This window comes from Anastrepha ludens, chromosome 3, assembly GCF_028408465.1.
Source record: "Anastrepha ludens isolate Willacy chromosome 3, idAnaLude1.1, whole genome shotgun sequence".
Lineage (NCBI taxonomy): Eukaryota > Metazoa > Arthropoda > Insecta > Diptera > Tephritidae > Anastrepha > Anastrepha ludens.
This window is the reverse complement of record NC_071499.1, coordinates 72,362,112-72,384,052: the sequence shown is the minus strand read 5'-3', so window position 1 is coordinate 72,384,052 and position 21,941 is coordinate 72,362,112. Positions and strand designations below refer to the sequence as shown.

The 21,941-nt window shown below is 38.3% G+C and overlaps 1 protein-coding gene across 9 annotated transcripts in view; it reads right to left on the bottom strand.

Annotated features, from left to right (window-relative positions):
• Positions 1–9,887: 9,887 nt before the first annotated feature.
• Positions 9,888–21,941, bottom strand: part of LOC128858199 (histone lysine acetyltransferase CREBBP) — a 33,320-nt gene continuing 21,266 nt past the window's right edge. For all 9 annotated transcript variants that reach the window (XM_054094262.1, XM_054094255.1, XM_054094256.1 and 6 more), the window contains exons 9-17: positions 21,367–21,477; positions 20,279–21,227; positions 19,982–20,212; positions 19,618–19,848; positions 16,111–16,508; positions 15,643–16,045; positions 15,147–15,467; positions 14,434–15,066; positions 9,888–14,361 (exon numbers count right to left, since the gene is read on the bottom strand). In XM_054094262.1, coding sequence (XP_053950237.1) covers positions 13,639–14,361; positions 14,434–15,066; positions 15,147–15,467; positions 15,643–16,045; positions 16,111–16,508; positions 19,618–19,848; positions 19,982–20,212; positions 20,279–21,227; positions 21,367–21,477 — 4,000 coding nt within the window. In that variant the 3' untranslated portion in view covers positions 9,888–13,638. The remainder of the gene's footprint in view (positions 14,362–14,433; positions 15,067–15,146; positions 15,468–15,642; positions 16,046–16,110; positions 16,509–19,617; positions 19,849–19,981; positions 20,213–20,278; positions 21,228–21,366; positions 21,478–21,941) is intronic.

The window sequence follows — 21,941 nt, the reverse complement described above, 5'->3', positions numbered from 1 at the left end:
ACTCATAGGAAAACTAGTCAAAGGGAGGTAGGAAACGAGGTCGAAAGCTCATGGTCGAACGCAAGGAAGATACACTACAAGGTTTGGCCATCCAAAACAAGGTTAGGTTAGGTTAGCCAGGTTGCTTGCCTAAGGCAAGACACCATGTGGCTCTAAGACTCATTGTGATCAAATTACACCGCCATTAATTTTTAGCGGTAGTTAAAACAAGGCTTTCATTATCACTACAACTTCAAATCACTAAATCCGCTTATTGCACGAATTATTTAGTGCACTATGTCCAACCCTGATTGTGATACATGTATTTGATTTCCATCCCCTAAGTTGCTTAAGCCACTAAGATCTTTTTATGAGAGTAACTGTTGGATCCAGACATTTTGTCCTTTTAGGATTCAGTTTTGGCCAGATAACTTTGGAGACTCTACAGTTAGTAATCAGAGACCACCTTCTGTTGGTATAGGTCCGAAGCGAAATTGTTACAGTAAATTTAGCTGCCACATCATCAGGAACTCGGCTACAGAAATTTGCCCGCTCGTTGCACACGTGCACGGAAATTAGCGTCGGAAAAATTAGCAGTCTGTTGAATTTATATTTGTTGTGCGAAGTATGCATAATCGGCATTACGCTCCTCCAATTAGTGGTTGTTCAGATGGCAAAGAAATAATATTAACTGCATTCGGGTTGATTTTTCCTCATATCACCAACACAATCTCAGTTTTTTCGTAAACAAACCACCGTCACATCCAAAGTAGCGTCAGAAAATCAGCTGACTCCCTCAAATGCGCTGAGAGCCGGTTAACGGTCGAACGATAGCCACACCTTCTGAATACTTTTCACCATAAGCAACGCGTGGATTTTTGCTTAAAAGTGTATCATAAAAGTAACATTGCCGCAATTATTGAAGATCGAACACACCCGGATTTTTACTGCCTCAGCTGATTTCGCAAAATAACTTGCGATAAAGAAATGTTAAGAATTTAATCATTTAAAATGGATTCTCTGCTCAAAAATTTTATATTTTGTTGCATTCTAAAATCTTATAAATAAAAATCATTTGGTTCATGGATGTATGTGACTTTAAAACTTTAGAACAGACTGACTCATTTGGCTCATTCGTATTTTTTTATTTATGGTTAGAAGGGCAAGGTTTCTTCGAGTTATTATAAAAATCGTATTTATGGTCCGATTTGATTCACACTCGAAATGTATATGGGTAACGTGAAGAGATATTATTTTGCAAAGTACATAGAAGCTAGGTAATGCCAGAGTCGAGTTGTCACTAAAAACGGCAACTTTTGCAAAATATGACCCACCAGAACGCTCTGGAGTCAAGTTATTACTAGACATCTAGTTTATAGTCCAATACAGTTTATATTCGAAGTGTATATTTTTAAAAATAAAAAAAGTTTCAATTACGTTACAAAAAGTGATTTTCCAAAATTTTCAAACAGCAATTCGCAACTTCCTTTAAGCATAGTGTTTTAAGAAGAAATGTATGGCGTAATCCCAGAGTTGATCTGTTTTGCCAACAGCCAGTTTATTTTTCCAAAGACGGAAGGGCAAAACATACAGCTTAACATCAGGCGCTACGATGAAAACAAAGGGTATTTTAAAAGATGCGCCTAGATCTCCTTCTCAATTGGCGCGATAGCCGCTTACGCGATTTTGGCCGAGTTTAACAAGGCACGCAAGTCGTTTCTTTCTCGTGCTAACCGGCGCCAGTTGAACACACCAAGTGAAGCCTAGTCCTTCTCCAACTGATCTTTCGCAAAGGAGGTCATAATCTTCCTCTGCTACCACCAGCTCGTACCGCATCGAATACTTTATGAGCCGGAGCGTTTGTATCCCTTCGGACGACATGACCCAGCCAGCGTAGCCGCTGGATCTTTATTTGCTGCGTTATGTCTATGTCGTCGTTAAGCTCATTGTTCCATCGCCTGCGATATTCGCCGTTGCCAACGTGCAAAGGTCCAAAAGTCTTCCGTTTTAAAATGAAACGCGTAACAACTTAGATTATTTTAGGTTTCAGTATTTTTATTCAAAATACGGTTCTTAATAATTATATCTGAAAAATTACATCATTTAAATGTCCGCCATAAGCACGTCTACAGGTAAAAACCGCCAAAAAGTCAATTCATGAAGGCCTAATTGTTGAGAACGTCGAGGTATCGATGTTGAAGGTTGTACAGCAACAGAAGCGTTACAGCAGCAATGGCGGTACTTTTTCTATCCTCAACAAAATCAGTTTCTTGAAAGCTTTTCACCATCCTTTGAATTGCCGACCCGTTCGAACGAAACCCCCAAGCAATTTACGAATTTTGCGATATGTTGTTCTTAAAGTTCGACCATTTTCATAACAAGTTTCAAGAATTTTAACGCCTTGTTCTATCGGTAAATTGGAAATCTGACTACTTTAAAACTGTCAAAGATGGCATCAAAGAGATACCGCCTAGGAATTGTTCACTACATCGAGGCGTAAAAAAAATTCAAATAATTCTGTGGCCACATGACATAGTACAAGGTGAAGTTCAAAATAAGCAAGTTGGAAGTTACATCCCTAGCTGACTTCCACTGAAAGCTTGGCGACGTTCGGCTCAGTGGAAGCGAAGTTATTGGATCTAAAGTGTCAGTACGTTTGTGTCATCGGTTCAAAAATGAGTTTCGAACAAAGAGCGAATATCAAATTTTGGTTTAAAATCGGTAAAACGTTTACCGAAACATTTGAGTTGATGAAAAAAGTTTATGGCGATGATTGTCTATCTCGTGCCAGAGTTCATGAGTGGTTTACACGTTTCAGAGATGATTGTGAGGACATAAATGACAATGAACTTACGGGCCCAAAATCAGTAATCATCGAAAACTCCATTGAAATTGTTCGTAAATTTATCAAAAATAAACCGAAATCATCGTTGAAATTCATGGAATTGGAGTTGAAAATCTCTTTCATTCCGCACAAGTTAACTGAGGACAAAAAATTGGTGGTTCAGCATTTGAAAGACCTCATTAAAGATACGAGAAAAGACGAGAACTTCCTTTACAACATTGCAGCTGGTGATGAAACGTGATGTTTCCAAAATGAACCTGAAACTACGCTTATTGCATGCCAATGCACCATCTCATCGATCTGATGGCTGATTTTGGCTGATTTTTTTACTAGAAATCGCATTTTAACTATCAATCAGTCACCGTATTCGCCTGATATGGCTTCCTGTGACTTCTACCTATTCGGAAAATTTGGCCATGAAAGGAAAACGTTTTACGTGCGTAGAGGCCATCCAAAAGGCTTGTACTGACATCCTGAGGGACATTCCGGTCAATGACCTGAAACACTCTTTCGAAAAGCTTTTATTTTGAATAAATAAACTCAAAGTTATCAGAACAAAGCTCCAATCATTCCTATTTTAGCTCAGTCTTGTTTATTTTGGACTTCACCTTGTAGCTCGTAATAGATTTAGTAGCATATTGCATAGCAAATCGTTTGACTCAAATTCTCGCACATTCGCGTCGAAGGACAGCCACGAACATGTACATGGAAGTGCAGGGTGAAAAAGAGTTTCATGGATATGAATTAATAAAAGTCACTCACTTCCGAGTATTTGAAAATGTATGCTTACATTCAATTGCATTAAGGGGTTGTATACAGTTAGAAGGCCGAAATTTCCAGAATTTTTTCTGAGAAAACTTTTAATTTTATTGATCTAAATATTTTTACACATATATGTTATCTTTTAACTGTATTTTAAGACTTAATATGAGTAAAAATATTTATTTGGAAATGAGCAACAGTTGATCTCCGGAAGCTCCTCTCAAAAAATACGTTTTGCGGTGACCACTATGTCTCTGAACTAGATCCTCTGAAATTAAAAAACCAAACAGATTTCGTTAAAGTAATGTTAAATCCAGTAATTAATCGGAGAAATAAGCAAATACATTTTTTTGACAAAATGGCGGTTTCTAAAACAAAAAAATCGATTTTTGACCAAAATTTCGGCCTTAAATTGTTGATAAAAAAATATTTATCGGTGAGAAAAGATCTCCAATTAATTACTAAAAAATATATTTAAGAAGCTCGAGTAAAAATTTGACTAACTCACTAATCGGTTTAGCCGTTCTTGTCGAGTAATGCTGGTCACCGACTTTGAAAACACCATTTTGAGAAAAACGCGTTTAAAGTTTGGACTTGTACTCACAAGCGCTCTGAAACGCCTTTTCAAATTTGCGTGTAACTTCGAAAATATTCACCGGAACGATATTAAATTTTCTGTGGGTATTCTTAAATATATAATATGTACAGTGGTGGCCTTATAATTAGAAACGATGTGCTAAGAAAAATAAAATCACTGTGCATAGTTTTGGAAGACGTGCACTGTGAATTATGAGCATCGTTATTCTTAGAATAGGCTATGAACATTGTAGTTAGAAAATCACGTTGATATTTGATGGTTGATTCCTGATAAAATTCACATTGTTTCTCTGATTGTGTTTCTTGGCTGGCCACAAAATTAGAAACGCGCCGTTTTTTCTTAAATTTTCTATATTTATCTTGGAGTTAGTGTTAAAGTATATTAAAAAATTTCAATGCCGGCTATCGCACAAAGGTTTGGCTGCTCCAAAAAAATGGTATTCGGAGCAATTCATTTGTACAAAAAAACGAGGAACTTTGAAACCCCAGCCAGGAAGCCTAGACCTCGAAAAACAACTCCAGCGGATGATAAGCATATTTGTAGGGCCAGCAAGAGCAACCCTTTTATGTCTTCGCATGATATAAAAGCCGAAGTTGCAGAGCAATTAAACGTAGAAGTCTCCGCTTGGACGATAAGAAGGCGCTTACAAGAGGCGGGACTACGTGGGTGCATCGCACGAAAAAAAACCGCATGTGTCAAACAAAAATTTTATGAAGCGGTTACGATTTGCTAAGGAAATGCTCAAAAAAGATTCAAGATTCTGGAATAGAGTTCTCTGGAGTGACGAATCGAAATTCAATTTATTATGGGGAGCATTTTCTTGGCGTGGCGTGGGCCCAATTGTGCGCATTGACGGAGTCATGGACCAACATCAACATAAAAGCATTCTGGAAAATGTAATGGAACCATATTCCTTTGAGAACATGCCGGTTCACTACATTTTCCAGCATGACAATGATCCAAAGCACACTTCACGGTTAGTAAAGCGTTGGCTTTTGGATCAAAATATTGATGTTTTGGACTGGCCACCGCAAAGTCCTGATCTCAACCCAATTGAGAACTTATGGGCAATTGTGAAACGCGATCTCAAGGACAAAAGTCCGAGAAATAATAATGAATTGTTTCAATTGGTGCAGCGAAGCTGGGAGAGCATATCTGTTGAAAGATGCCAAAATTTAATACAAAGCTTGCCGAGAAGACTGCAAAATGTTATAAACAATAAGTGTTATCCCACAAAATATTAAAATTATGCTAATTTTGTTGAACTTTTTGAAGATATTTTTAAGTTTTCCTTGTCGTTTCTAATTATTTGACCAAGATGAATTTGTGTTTGAAGAATTTGAAGAGGACGAGCCAAGGAGCACCAGGAGATTTGGTGACTCCTAAAACACTCAGGCTAAAAATCCCATTGTATTTAAAGCTCTGGAAAGGGGGTAGATAGTCAAGGAGGGAGGGAGAAAAGTATCAGAGAAAGAGATAGGAGAGAATAGAGACAGAGATAGAGATAGTTAGTCCTGTGAGAATTTTCCAGATTCTTTGGCAAATCTGTAAATATCCTCCATTTTTAGAGAACGAATATTACTCATTCCCATGACATCGGAACCCAATACTCGTAGTCGCGCTCTAGCAAAGGCAGGACACTCACAGAGAAAGTGCTCAGTGCTATCCGCCTCCTCCAAGCATGACAGGCATACCGGGTCCTCGATGATTCCAATGGTGGTCATATGCTGACCCCATGGGTTGTGTCCTGTAATGATGCCGACCATCAACCGAATGTCTTTCCTTCTAAGTTTTAGTAGAAAGTTTGACAGTTTTCTGTTCGGACTTGTCACAAAACACTTTGCAGTTCTGCAGCGTTCTAGACCGGACCATCGCTCTTTATGTAGATTGCCTACATAATCGTTGATCCAATTCTTGATTCCTGCGGGACTGATTCCAATTATTGGCTCTGGCCCCTGTGGGGGCACCGCTGATCCACGGTTGGCCAATTCGTCGGCAATTTCGTTTCCTTGAACACCGGAGTGTCCCGGAACCCATATAAGTACAAGCCTGTTTTGTCTTGCGACAGAATTAAGCTTCTACTTACATTCTTGAACAATCTTTGAGGTTTGCTTCGCGTTCTCCAGCGCCTTCAATGCAGCCTGACTGTCACTGAAGACTCCAATCTGTTTCCCGCTCCATCTCCTCTCGATTATCCATTCGGCTACTTTTAGGATGGCAAAAACTTCTGTTTGGAAAACAGTTGCCATTCCCCCCATAGCATAGTGATACTTATTACTATCGTTTAAGTACCATCCGGCTCCAGACCCTATTTCAGTCTTGGAAAATATCCATCAAACCTCCCTGCATGCATTCTGGATTGCTCCATTGCTCACGCAATGGAAATCTGACATCAAATTTCCTTCCGAACGAAACTGTGGGTATCAGGTCATCTTTAGGTGCCAAAAACAGTGGATACTGCTCCGACAGCAACTTAAAGATTTCTCTGTGTCCCGAAGTTCCATCTTCGTGCCAGAAACCATATTTATGGAGTCTACACATTGCTTTTATTGCTTCCTGTTGTATCTTAAGATCCAGGGGGAGCAAATTAAGCATAGCATTTAGGGCATCACCAGAGGTTGTACTCATGGCACCCGTGATGCATAAACATACACTTCTTTGCAGCCTGTATAGTTCCCGGATTGTGGACTTAACCATGCTCCGTCGCCACCAGACCACAGAAGCGTAAGTGATGATTGGTCTGATAAGTGCCGTGTATATCCATAGGACCACAGCAGGTTTCAGACCCCAAGTTTTGCCAAAGGCTCTACGGCATTGCTGAAAAATCTTCAATGCACGATTCACCTTCACTGAAACGTGTGTCTCCCAGGTCAGCTTCTTATCCAAGATTACTCCTAGATATTTAACTTCGTTGGAAAGACCAAGTGTCACACCTTTCAGTGTTGGAAGACTGAGTCCATCCAATTTCCGTTTTTTCGTAAACAAGACTATGGTTGTTTTGTTCGGATTAACGGGAAGACCTTGTCTCATGCACCAATCATCGATTTTGTCAAGGATCCTCTGCACTTTCGTGCAAAGCCTCCTTAAGGATTTATCCGATGTTAGCGCACAGACGTCGTCCGCATATGCTTGGACGTGAAAGCCGAGTTCCTGCATCTCCGCTAATAGGGAGTCTACGACGAAGCACCACAGCAGCGGAGAAAAAACACCCCCTTGGGGACATCCTTGCTTGGCCCTGACTGTGATTTGCTCGTCGTCGCTCCCACCAGCGGTTAACAGCCTCTCAGAGAGCATGGAGTATATCCATTTTATAATGGCTTGATTAACTCCGTGTCGTTCGGCAGAAGAACATATCGAGCCGAAAGTGGCATTATCATGTTTAGTATTAAGTTAATTTTTTTTTTTTTTAGGATTGTAGTAATGGTGAAAATTTTTTATGTTAAACTGAAAGACTACTTGTTTTTGTATTATTTCTAATAAAAAAAAAAATAATGTGGCGAAATAAATTTTAAAATTGTATTAGTAAAATCAAATGCTGCTATCTCGTTTCTATTTATAAGGCCACCACTGTACATTAAGAAAAAAAAAAAAATTTTAATTCTAACTATATTTAACCCCTCAAAATTTGCACGGGCGACGCCGGCCATGAGCAACCAGCTGGTTTTAAATAAAAGATATTGAATTTCGTCATTTTAATATTTTTTATTCAATTTCATTTTGTGTATATATACGCATTTTGAATTTTGTATATAATTTTTATATTTATTATTATTTTACTGTATGTATATAATTATAATTATATAAACCGTTATCATTAATTTTTACTATACAAATAATGCTGTTTTATCTTATGCGATACACGAGCGCGCCTTTCTGCTTTCATCCACATACATATGTATGTGTGTAATATTTATATTATATTTAGTTTGGTTTAAGTTTGTTTTTTTCTTGTTTTTTTTGTTTTTTTTTTTCATTTAATGCTTACGTTACGTTATTGTTTTATTTGCAATATTTATTAAACTAGGACTTAAGGCTTAAACTTAGTTTACGTTCAAAACTCTCCACTTATTTGAGAAATAAAACTAAGAACATTTTCAAATTGCAATTTGCTGCTTTCTTTCTTTTTTTGTTGTAATTAATTGTAATTCGTTATGCTAACGCTCCGCTCAAGCCTATAAATTTACACATACCTGCGTGTGTGATTCTTTCTCTTTTTTTTTTGTTAAATTAAGCATACAAATACACTCACTTAGGCATACATTTAAACACAAAACGATGGTCGCAATAAAGGACGCACTTAAATTAGACACTTTTCGAGATGATGCAGTTTATTTTATTTTGCTTGTTTTCTAAATATTTTACAATAGTTTCTTACACACAAAATTACCATTTATTTTTTCCATTTTTTCTTTGTGGCTTTGCTGGCACATAAACCAGCTTCAAACGCATACATATATGTACATTTAAATAAAGACAAGCCAGAACGCGTATGTGTATGTGACGTGAATGCTATGCGGTATGCATGTAAACGAAATTGCAAAAACATTTTAAATCTGGCGTCAGATTGGAAAATTGATTTTTTATAAAATCGTTTCTTTTTCCATAATGTTTTCAAACTTAAAATTTTTAGTAAAAATCAAATATGCTGTATTTTTCAAATTCCTATAAGACCTCTGTGCAATTTAAAATTTTATTTTAGTGGTTCATAAATGTACATATACAATTTTCTCCTCCACTTTCTACGTATGCATGGGCGTGTATATATAGAATGGGGTTTTTTGTTTTATAAATCGCGCTTCTTAGCTTTCCTCAATGTTTTGTATTTTTTCGATTTTTCGTGGAGTAATGAACGCATACCTAAATATAATATAATATTTTACACACCATTATTTTATTATTTAATTTCACGCAAGTAAATAATCAGTATTTCACAGTTCAGACGCCGCATACACACCCTTTACCTTAGCTTTTCCGACTTGATTGAATTTGTGTGCATGAATAATTACATTCAGGGCTTTCATTAGAATTTTTTACTTTTTGCTTTTTATTTTTCAACCATCAGTGCATACGGTTAGAACTAATGAACAGATTTAATCGGCTGAATAGTACAATACGACGTTTCGTTTTATTATTATTTCTTTAGTATAGCTTTATTTATAAATTTTCCCGTAAAAAGTACATCTATATATAACACAATGCCTAGACTAAATTTGAAAACAAAGTCCTTTTTATTGATATTGTTCCCATTAGGCTGCTAGTCGCTTACTTACTAATATTATTATATTAATAATACGGCTGTAGACTATAGGTTACGATTTACTAAAGTAAATTTTTAATTTTCAATTTCTTCATTGATATTCTATAAATACATTAAGGAAAAGTTTAAAGTTAACATATTGAAAAATTTACACGCAAAAGACGAAATAAAAAGATCCGTCATCATTTTTGTTTTTTTGTTTGTTTTTTTTTTTTTGTTTTTTGCTTGCTTTATTCATTTATTGTTAGTTTTATTTGTAAGACCACACTAAGACTTTTGAACTACTTACATTTGTAAAGAAATTATAGCTTTATGCATTCACTGTTACATTTTTATGTATTTAACCTTATATTACCTATTTCTCTCAATTTACTTACTATTCACACACATTGAAACACGAATACCTACACATATACATCTGTATGCAAATCACAAAAATTTCGGAATTATCCCTTAAAAACGACTTCTTTTATTGTTAATAAATTTTACGTGCTTTCCATTAGTTTTCAATACGCTTACAAATTAACTTAAATTATCTTGCTAATCGTATGTATGTATGTATGTATACGTTAATATGTATGATTATATATATGTATGTACATTTATGAATATTACAAATGTTTGTAATAAACATTGCGTTTTATGTATTAAAAACTTGAGTTCGATACGATTTTTTAATTGATTGAATAAGTAACTTACGCTGCTTCTTTTTTCGTTTTTTGTTTTTTTTTTTCTCTTTATTTTCTTTTTCTTACTCTACGCGCTATGTTCTATGTACAATGCAGTTTTCATTTAGAACTTAGTTTGAAATTTGTTATATGTAATTTTCAATGCACTGCACAATTTTCGTCACGATTTTCATTTAACTGTCGTTAGTTGGCGGCGGGCGGTTGACCAGCAAATGTTTCACCGAGCGAAAATTGTGCAGCACACAAAATCGAAGAACGGTGTAGCTACCTACACCTTAACCTTACCAAAATAATGTATTCCTTTCTGTGCACGTGTATATGTGTGTGTAGAATGCAAATGTATGGTATGTATCTAAAAGCGTGCGCACTGTGTCTAAGGCGAATATGCATACACATACACATGTTGTATGAGTCACAGCGGTGAATTTTGTTGTATTGAAATGTGAAAATATGTTTGTTTTACGCGCATGGGGGTGTGTGCGTACACTTGGGCGGTTCTGTGTGCGCACACGCACACCCATGCAAATCTGACACACATTTGCCAAATTATTAAACAAAAAAAAAAAAAAAAAAAACCTAAATTTGTCGTTATTTTATGTTCAACTGCTGATAATAAATTGATTATATGTAAGTATGTATAGACCAATTAATCGTTCATAGCCACATATACAAAAACGAAGCGTCTTGTATATTTATGTATGGGTTTGTGTTGCAAGCACTGTGCATGAGAGTTGAGATACTGTACATACATATGTATATTACTTTGTTGTTGATATACTATGTTGAGATACTGTACATACATATGTATATTACTTTTTACAAATGCTAACATATTTTCAAGTAAAACTTATAGATATCAAAAATGAAGGAAAAATTAAACAGCGCTCATTTTATATAAAATTAATATTATAATATAAAAAGCTATCACAAAATAGAACTAAGCATGCGTGCACTAGCACTTACCATACATACAACTATGAAATATTTAACTTTTAAGGGGTTCAAGTTTTATAAAAAAAAAAACAAAAATAAGAGTTACTTAACCTCGATTTAAATTACTTAAAGTTATTGTTTTCAAGATGGTAATATATGCTTCATGTTGCGAGAGCACTTTTTAATGAGAATTATGTGCGCAGATTTAACTTAGTTCATATATATTTTTTTGGTTTTTTGTTTTTTAATTTTATTTTTGTGTGTTTTTTCTGAAATAATAGTATAGCTTTTATTTGCGTATGCGTAAATTAGGTGTTTAGTCTAGAAAATGTATGAAAACTCGCGTTTGGAGCGGTGTTCGAGTTAATGAACCAAACCATTATTTGTGAAAATATGTATTTGAACATATACTGGGCATGTTTTCCACTTTTCTTTTAATAAAATCTTGTTTTCTTTTAGTTTTGGTTTCATTTTATATGTACTCCAATCAATCAAATTTCGTAGTGATTCGTTAATCTTTTAATTTTTCACAATTAGGTATTTTGTGTAGCCTTTTTTTTCCTTTTAGAATTTACTCAATAGGCATCTAAGATTTCATTATTATCCTGTAGAGTAAGTAATGAAAAAATGAGCTCAAGCAAATACATACGACGTTGGAGTTAGTAATCCACTTGAGTTCATGCTATCAATAAGAGTTGTATTTTATGCTTGAATTTTATGTCGGCATATGAAAAGAAATGTCCTTCGCCGGTTTCGTAGCGATTTATGGAAAATTTGGAATCGCTGAAATTCTTATGAAGTTCATACTAATTAATGAATTATTAACATAAAAAGTATAAATACTGAAAAGGCACATTTTATATTGTTACTGGATGTCGTATGCAATGATGTGTACGCATCAAGCCGCTTTATGATACACAACTGCGGTATTAACCGAATCAATTGGGAAACTAAGTAAGCAATAGAAATAGTGTTGATAGATATTTAAATAGGGAATTTGGCGATAAGTTGTTAATGTAAGCCATTGCCTTTTTCAATTTATTACTGCGTTTAACTTTAAGAATAAATGCGTTAAGATCGGTACCATCCCTCTCTATTCTATCTATATAGAACATAACCAGCGTAATTTGACCTATTATCGTAGCCAGAAAAAGTGAATTCTTAAATGTTATCATTTAATGACATTTAAGATCAACTTTATTTTGTCTATGCTCAAGCCTTATTACTTTCCACTTTTGACGCATGCAAAAAAAAAAAACAAAGAAACAATCAAAAATTAAACGGAATACAGAGTTGCACGTTGCTGAACTTGGCAATTTCTTTGCGATTACTTTATTAATGCACAATTTATTCCCCAATTACGAAACTTTATCTTGCAAAAGTGCTTGGCTATTAAAATATTTAGTAATCAAAAATGCTATAGGTGTGCACACTAATAATATACATACATGCAACTTGTTGCTTGCTTCATCATTTGTTCATTTTTTACCATTTTGAAACTTTTCTGTGGCTTTTTATTTAATAATTAAATAAAAATGTTATTAGTTAAAAATATATGTATATTTACAAAAACTGCATTCCCTCTTGGTTTCCTTTTATACTTTTTATACAAAATTACTTTGTGTTTTGATTTTGTAGTTTATTCTTTTGCAGTTCTCAATGTGTTAAAAATAAACTTTTACGTCTTACATTAAATTTACATGTACATAACTATGATTTATGGTAGATTATTAATTATTTAAATTGCATTCATGGATCTTTCTATATATATACTATATGTGCATGTGCATGTGGCAGAGTGTATTCAACGGCTTTTTAAGAATGAGTATAATCAAGTTAACTATAAAAGCAGAAAATTACCAAAAAAAAACAAAAAAAAAAAACTTAAATAAAGGATAATTCCAATGCGTACAAAGGGGCCGGTTGCATATACGATAAGTTTCGCTACATTTGGTAATCAATGCTTTGAAGGTGCAGCCTTCGAACAGGCGACACAATTTCGGTTTTAACAAAAAGCTAAAGATTACTACTTTTCATATTTTTCATAAAACTAAATACGCCTGAAAACATAAATTTCTCTAGAAAAAAAAAAAAAAAAAACACAACACGCGTATTAGTTGTACGCAACCGCACAGGGTTTAGTGTGCATTCATCTCACGCGGTAGCTAAGCTGCATTATACTGTTTGTTTGATCGATTTTGTCTATATTGAGTACTAGCTACATGCATGCATCTCATCGATTGGAAGAACTGTGGTTCCAATCGAACAGGTGATAATTGCTGCACAAAGTTTTAAACGCGATTCATTAATTATTAAGTCTACATATAATCCAAAGAAACGAATAATCCATAAACCTAACTTATAGTGGTAGGTAATTTGAAAATCAGTAACCTCAATGTGGGTACCACAAATATTTAACATATATAGCATATAAAAATTCAACTAAAGTTAAAAATATTGTATAATTGAAAAACCTGTAGTTATTCAATTTCGGTTTGTCTCAGTAATAACGCGGGTACATTTTGTTGCTGTTGTTGTTGAATGCAGGTGGTGCCTGCAACTGCTAATTGCTACACTAGAGCTGTTCCACGAATTTGGTCAGCTGATCGGATGCATCGGTAACGGCTTGGCCGCCACCGGCACCGCCGACCACTCCACCTCCGACAACACCTCCTACACCTACATCCTGTGACACACCACCTGGCAGTGGTGATTGGTGCGGCGCATGCATACCGCCAACGTGATTATGTAGGCCGCCGTCGTGTGACGGACCTTGTGGCGCTGGTGAATGGCTCATCACATGATGTGGTGAAGGTTGGGCTCGTGGCGATGCCGATGGACCGCCAGCACGTGGGGATGGCGCTGAACGCGGTGACGGCGTTGGCTGCGGCGAACGTATGGGTGGTGACGAACGTGCCGCCGTTTGCATTAGCTGCTGTTGTAGAGTATGCGGCGTTGGTGGACCCATTACATTGGGACCACCCACCATGCCGACACCGGGACCACCTACCACACCACCACCTTGCATCATTTGCTGCTGCTGTTGCTGTTGTTGTGGCACAGCACCTGACATGCCACCCATTTGCTGTTGCGGTGTTGGTGGTTTTAGACCTTGTTGCATCGCTGCTGCTGCGGCCGCGTACTGATCACCTGGTCCACCAGGACCGAAGTTACCACCGGCAAACTGTTGTCCGCCACCACCACCCATCTGTGGCGGTGCACGTTGTCGTTGCGGATAAGGAGGCGGGTAGTTGGGCATTGGCATTTGACGCGCTTTAAACCACTGCACATTAGGCATCTGTGGAGAATACAAGTTAAAAGAGTTAGTCACAATTTAATTTGAACTCGCTGCCGCTATTCAACAACTTACCGGTCCTTGCTGCTGCATGCCACCAGGAACTTGCTGTTGTTGTTGCATCATCATCGGGTTTTGCATGCCTGGCATTCGCTGGTGTGGCGGCCCTGGTTGTTGCTGTTGCGGCTGCATTACCACCTGTTGCTGATTCGCCTGCGACATTTGCTGCTGCTGACTCATCATATGCTGCAACTGTTGGTTTTGTTGAATTATTTGTTGCTGCTGTTGTTGCTGCTGCTGCTGTTGTTGCGGTCCATTTCCATTTGGTCCGCCACCAGCGTTTCCAGCGTTTGGTTGGCTCTGTTGGCGTTGCTTTATAATGGCAGCCATAATTTGCGGATTGCGTTTAAGGACTTGCAATATCTGCTGGTTGTCATGTGAGGGATTGTTTTTAATCTTTTGCATAATAAGCGCAAGCTGGGCTTCGTTCAGCGTTTGACCGCTACCAACAGCTGCTCCATGCTGGCCACCCTGCGGTCGAATGCCGCCACCTGGACCACCTACCTGGCCGCCAACGCCCATACCTCCCATGCTAACGCCACCACCACCAGGCATATTACTGCCACCAGCATTGCCAGTGCCCATATTACTGACTGGGCCACCAATCATTTGACTCGAGCCGCCAGCTCCAACCATACTTATCATATTCTAATAGTTAAAGGAACATAAATACATTTAAGTATATACTATACAAATGTGATACATTTCATTTTTTTCTATCCACTTACCGGTTGCATGGCGTTCTGCTGCATTTGAACCTGGGCTGTGCTTGGTTGACGCATGCCTTGATTGGCATTGCCTTGATAGCGATTACCGCCACCCCATTGATCCATAGGCATGCTATTGCCCATGACAGCATTTACGCCACCAGGACCCATTTGGCCAACGCCTACACCACCTACACCGCCAACACCAACCGGCACATTTCCAACATTCCCTCCAATCATACTTCCACCAGGATTGCCTTGATTTGGCATTCCTCCTATGTGACGTTGCATTACGGGAGGCGGCATTGGGCCGCCTTGTTGGCGTGCTGCTTCCTCTTGGACCTATTGAACACAAAACAAAAATACCATTTGAAGTTTAAGTGCGAAAAATTACTATCTACCTATGTGCAAGATTGTGACGAATTATTATGAGCTTACTTAAGATTACTTATTTGTGTTAACATTCATTTAAAAATTTTAAATTGAATTGTAAGAGATTGGTTTCTCTAATACTAACCTGTTTAACCACCTGTAAAACATTGGGTGAAGGTGAATGACCACCGCCTGGTTTCATACCAATACCAGGTTGATGCGGATGCGGTGAAGTCATGCCTCCCATAGGTGCCGACACAGGTGAAGGTACTGCTACTGTAGAAGGACTCATTCCGCCTGCGCCGGTTGCTGCCATCAAAGCTGGTTGACCAGGCATATTCGGTTGAGCCACGCCAACGCCTTGCATACCAACACCAACATTAACGCCACCGCCCACACCCACTCCAACAGCACCAGGTCCGACAACTCCGCTCGGCCCTACAACCTGGCTAGTTGCAACGCCAGGTCCACCAGTTAGTGCTGCAGGTGTGGTAACGGTACGAGTCATAAGCGCCATACGACGGCGCAATAGTTGTTGCTGTTGCAATCTGTGATTAAAAAGTAAGTTAAAGTAAATAAAGAAAACTTCTCGAAATCAATAGCAATATCATACTTTTGCTGTAGTTGTTGTTGTTTGAGCTTATGTTTGATGTTTGGACAGAAAGGCACTGGGCATTTCTGTTCCTGGCAGTGCTTGGCGTGGTAGCAGCAGAGCGCAATGAGTTGTTTGCAAATTGGGCAGCCACCATTGGTTTTTCGCTTGCAGTTCTTTGTGTGCTGCACGACGCGTTTCATCTTCTGGCACGAAGGTAAACGGCAATTGGCGTCACGACATTGGCACGCATGAACCAGTGACTGAATGCAGCGCTGTATGGATTGCTTGCGTGCTTCTTGAGGATTAGCTTGCTTGAGATCAGCTGGCGATGAGCCATCATCAATGTCCAGCCCGAGTTTCTCCATCTTATGCGGATGCCCGACTTTCTCCTTGCACACCGAGCAGAGATCAAAATCCTGTAAAAGCGTGCATAAATAATATTAAAAGAATTATAATAAAGAAATTAACAAAATGTTATGTTTAGATATTAAGAGATAGGCGAAGATAGCTAGACTCCTTTGGAATTGCAGGTACTAATGAATGACAATGTGAAACTCCATTGAATATGCTGGAACTTAGCAGCAAAAAATAGTCCTTCAGAGGGTACAGGCGAGCCGATTTTGGAAAAGATAACTTCTAAGATAGTTTGGCGTTTATCAATTCTTAAAACGGAATCGGAAACTATTCCGTGCTTTCAGGGAGTCAGAAATTTCACAACTCAATTTGTTAATGCAAACACATCGGCGATGAAATATCTCATTTCTGTGAACAAATACAAAATAAAATCACCTCTATCGATTTAAACTTTCCAAGCATTCTTAAATTTCTTATGACAGAATTTACTTACAATACTTTCGAAAAAAAATAAAATATTTATTGTCAATACTGGATGGCAACACCCTAGACGAGGAACGTAAACGAACGAGGAACGAGAGAATAGCGTCTCTTTGATTCAACACAGCCAGCATCATTCACTCACTAACTTTCTGGCCGCCAGGACGAATAAATTAATATTGAATAAAGTCAAATAAATAAGTTACTAGCTATAAAGTGGTGGCCCCGTAGTGACGACCGATTTGAAGACGCTGTTACACCAGTTCACGTGGCACTGCTCGCTTTTAAGCCGCCACCATTTTGGAAATTAGATTCATGTCTTTGGTTCACGCAGGTAGAAGCACAAAAAATAATTTACGGTGGTTGCTGAAATTTATTCTGCAGTATTTTCACACGCTACGGATATAGTTGCAGCTTCCCCCGCTTTGACGAATTCGGCGAATTAAATAAAAAAAAAAAAGGCTAAAACGTTTGTTCGAAGCGTGCGAACTTTGGACAAAGAAACTTTAAAATCGCTTTGGCTGCAGCGCTTGCCTGTGCACGTGCAACATATTTTAACAACGCTGGCGGACAACATTGAAGAGTTAGCTAGGAAAGCCGACAACATAATGGATGTTTCACCAACGAATAGCAACGTGAACGACATCAGCACTCCTTATATATCAACTGCAACCTCTGAATTGGAGATCAGATTAGATCGATTAGAGTTTAATAACCGTTGTTGTTGTTGTAGCAACATATAAATTTCCAATACATATACGGGGAATGCTGCTGAAGTGACGGTCCTTAGCCGAATATTAATCCGGGTCGTTCCGGTTACGTAGAACCGAATTTGTGGGAACGACCGTCGTAGCGCATGGCAAAAGGAATGCAATCGTGAAGGTGGTACTGCGCGCCTGCAGCCACACAAAAAACAACGCGCAATAAAGGCTCGATCAGCAGCACAACCATCCGTTGGTACCATCGCACATTTGGTGAAGGCAACCGCAGAACGGCAACCGCGGAGCTGATTTAGTTCCAGCCGCCCGTATGTTCGTGATAGAGTATCTTTCCAAAAATTTCTCGTCGACACGGGGCTGAGATTTCAGTGATACCCAAACGTTCGAACGGCAGTGATCACACAGCAGCTATGAAATTAGTTGCTGCTAACAACACGCAAATAAACACATATGGCACGAAACGTTTTACGTTGAATTTGGGTGTACGCAGACCATTTTCCTGGTTATACATAATCGCAGAGGTTGCACATCCAATTATAGGGGCTGAGTTTTTGCAACACTCTCCTCGTGTCGACTAAAGGTATCAAGCCATTACCAAGGAAAGTAAAAGGCATACTCGAATTAAAAAAAAAGCCGAAAGATGTTCACAAATTAAGAAGATTCCTGGAAGCCAAAAATCTTTATAAGTCATTTTTGCATCATACTGCTGCTACCGAAATTCGACTGCTAAAGCTAATGGGCCCCTGCAAAAAGCGTTATAGAACAGTGATCGCCTGGACAACAGAAGCAACGCAAGCTTTTGAAAAATTAACAAAAAAAAGAAACACTTAGCGGAAGCGGCACTCTTAGTTTTTCTGCTAAGAGGCGCGTCGGTAGCATTAATGTCAGATGCTGGATGCCACTAAGATTTTACTCGCAGAAGTTTATCCCAACCGAACCACGATACAGCGCTTATGACCGGGAGCTTTTGGCCATTTACAAAGCCATTCGACACTTTCGTTATTTTTTAGAGGGAACGAATTTTACCATCTTTACTGATCACAAACCGCTGACAACCGTTTTCGATCAGAAGTGGGCGAACCTCTAACCACGACATACTCGCCAGTTAAATTTTATCTGTCAATTTTAATCCGATATTAGACATATCAATGGCACTGGAATTTTATCACAATCGCACTGTTGAGCTTTGCACGCGCCGGATTAGAGGAGACAAGTTGCTCATGAAAAGACAAACCCGACCGAGAACACTTCAGATTCTCGATATCTTTATTGCAAGGTGCGCCAAATGGCTGTTGTGGCAGCCGTGTTACGCTTGATATCTTTTTTTTTTCATGTAGAAAAGCAAGAAAGCAATGCGTTGCTCATTTACTGTGACAGCAAACCCTAATATATCCTCGTGAATTATCTTTGAAAGCTTCCAATTCAGTTATTTTCAATGAGACGCTTTGAACTAGCAGCATCAAGTGCTGTTGTTGTTGTAAGAGCATAAACAGTCCCTGTAAAGGTTTGGCGAATACTGCTGGTACTGTCACAGTCCTCAACCTGTTAAATATTCTGTTCGTGCCGGTAACGTAGAACCGACTGTCGTGGGAGCAAGTGCCTTCTTTTTTGCTGAATTTCCTTTCAATTTAGAGAAAACAGCAGGGAGAGTAACAGAAAATGTGGAACAAAAATTTGGCATACGACATCACAGGTTAAAGCCGCATAACAAAAACCATGATTATTTCTTTAAATTTATTGCAACAAGCAAAAATTCAACTCAAAACCTTAATTATTTCCTTGAATTTATTTCGTCAAGCAAAATATTTTAAATAATTACCGCGAGCTTACAAGGAAAACAGGGATACTTTCACAAGCTTTACTAGCTAAAATATTATTCAACAACCACTCAAATACGTCCATCGGTTGTAACTTTAAAATTTATAATCATGCAAAAAGAAAAACAATAAAAAGGAATATCACATATACTCACATCACAAACGGTGCAGTGGTATCGTGTTTCCACTGCTGTTTTACAATTGTTGCACGTGTAGACAAACTTGTCTTGGCCTTGGTTGTGCAATTCGTACAGCATGCAGAGTGTTGAGAATTGCGCGCGTCGAAGCGATGAAAATTCGTAGTGTTTATCTCTCGCCAGTGTTAGGAATGCATCACGGCCATCCATCAGATCGCAGGCTAGCAATGGATCTGGATCTTGTATGGGCTGTAAAAACAAAAAGCGTGGTTTAAAGTTAAAGTTCGCAAATTCACTGATAACGCAATCACAATGGCGTTAAGAAAACACTGTATATGTAAGATAAGTACAAGTAAATCTAATTGTAATTGAATGAGCTTACCGCCAAGCTTGCAGCTGACTGCGCTGAATGCAGACGTATCACAAAGAACACCTCCTTGTGCTTCTCCATTGTGGCATAGATCTTGGCGGAGAGGTCGTTGCCTGTCTGTTGTTCATTGGTTTTCTTGTTGTTTTTGCGCTGTGCAGCTTTAGATTTATTCGACTTTTTAGCTTTCTTTTGGCCCTTTTTCTTGCCATCACCGCTTACTTCATTATCTTCAATGGAGAATATCTGTGAAGTAAAACAAAAAAAAAATTAATTTTACACTTTACATGAAATTCAAAGTGTGAATCTTACATTGGCTGCTGCAGCAGCTTCTGCTGCCTCGGCTTGTTTCCTTTTCTCCTCTTCCTCCTGATCCAACTCTTTGATACTTTCTTCCAACACATTGGGCCAGAAATCACCTTCAAAATAAGGCAGCTCTGCCGCTGAAGTTAATTTGTCTTCCATTGCCTGCTTCAAGATATCCTTGTAATCCTGTATGGTACGCTCAATCATGCCCTTGTCCAACATCTTCTTGTACCATTCTTGTAAGCGCTTCGGCTTTGGTATTTTCTGGTCTGTCGGATGGCAATGAAAGATGTAATCGTCGCCTTCGGATGGTGGGCACGCCCAAATATGCGCCATTGTGTAGCCCAACTGCTTCACATAATCCATATAACCCAGCAGTATTTCATGATACACTGCAGTACGATATTGGCGCGGTCTAAAGAAGTGTACCGAATCCAAGTAGGCGATATACACACGCCGCGTATTCGGTTGTGGGCATTCTGAGCCATATTCTTGTACGTGCATACCAAAGAAGCATACATCGACGCCATCCACCTCCTCAAAGGCGAATAACGCTTTCGCACGATACGGAAACTCTGAAGACATTTCACCATTATCGACGAATCGTCGTCGCATGCCCGGTTTTACTTCAACACATTTGTCTGACGAAGACACAACACGGATGTGAACCTCACCAGCGCCTGCCTCTTTCTTCTTCAAAAAGTTATTCACACGTGTTTCAATGTAAATTCCAAGTTTTGTAGTGGGCAAACGCTTCGCATTGAATTTGTTCTCCTTCCGTTTGGAATTCTTTTTCTTAAGACAATTATCACAAACGAAACCACCCGGCCAAATGGTATCTAGCCAGAGCACGCAAATTTGATGTTGCTTGCGACCGCATTCCTGGCAATCAACAAACGGCTCCAACTCTAGATGATCATTTTTCATCTCTCTGAATTGGTCCTTGCGAATTTGACTAGTGTGTGAGTGGAGAAAATTTTAAAAATAAAACGAAAAAATTCAATTGAAATAATGACAGCATAATCTACTGTTAATTTTCAAGACTTCAGACGATATTGTATTAAAAAATTATATTTATAACGGTAGCTACTTACGTTTGCGACTGCTGTGGATCATCGCCCAGAGTAACGGTGTCTCCTTGAATGTCGTTGAAGCATTTTTGGCAGAAAGTGTATCTGTTTGAGGCAACACCATAATCCTTTAGACTTTAGTATTTACAAAACCAATACGAATTTTAACAAATTGATTATATTATTTTTTTTTTTTATTATGAGGTGTAAGTACGAATGTGTGTGATTGCATCCCAGCAGCAAAGAATGAGCAGAAACAGGTGGAAGGCGATCGGATAAACGTTATGAAAAAACCAAACGAGAAGCAATGGTGTATGATTGTTGATACGTGCGTTTCGTGCGTTTTGTGGACGTTCGGTTTTTTGCATTTTATGTACAGCAAATTTTCGATGCAGTTGGATGTGTATTTGTGTGGGAGTGAGCGTAGTACATGAGATTAATATGCGGTAGCAGTGCATGTGTACATATGTACATGTGGATTTAAATCAAGTCGTTAGTGAGAGCACGAAAACAAGTGGGTGGTGGTTAGGCGTTTAGGCAGATGGTTGACACCGCAGGTTTCAAGATGTTATTAATAAGCGTATAGTTGTAAGTAGCAA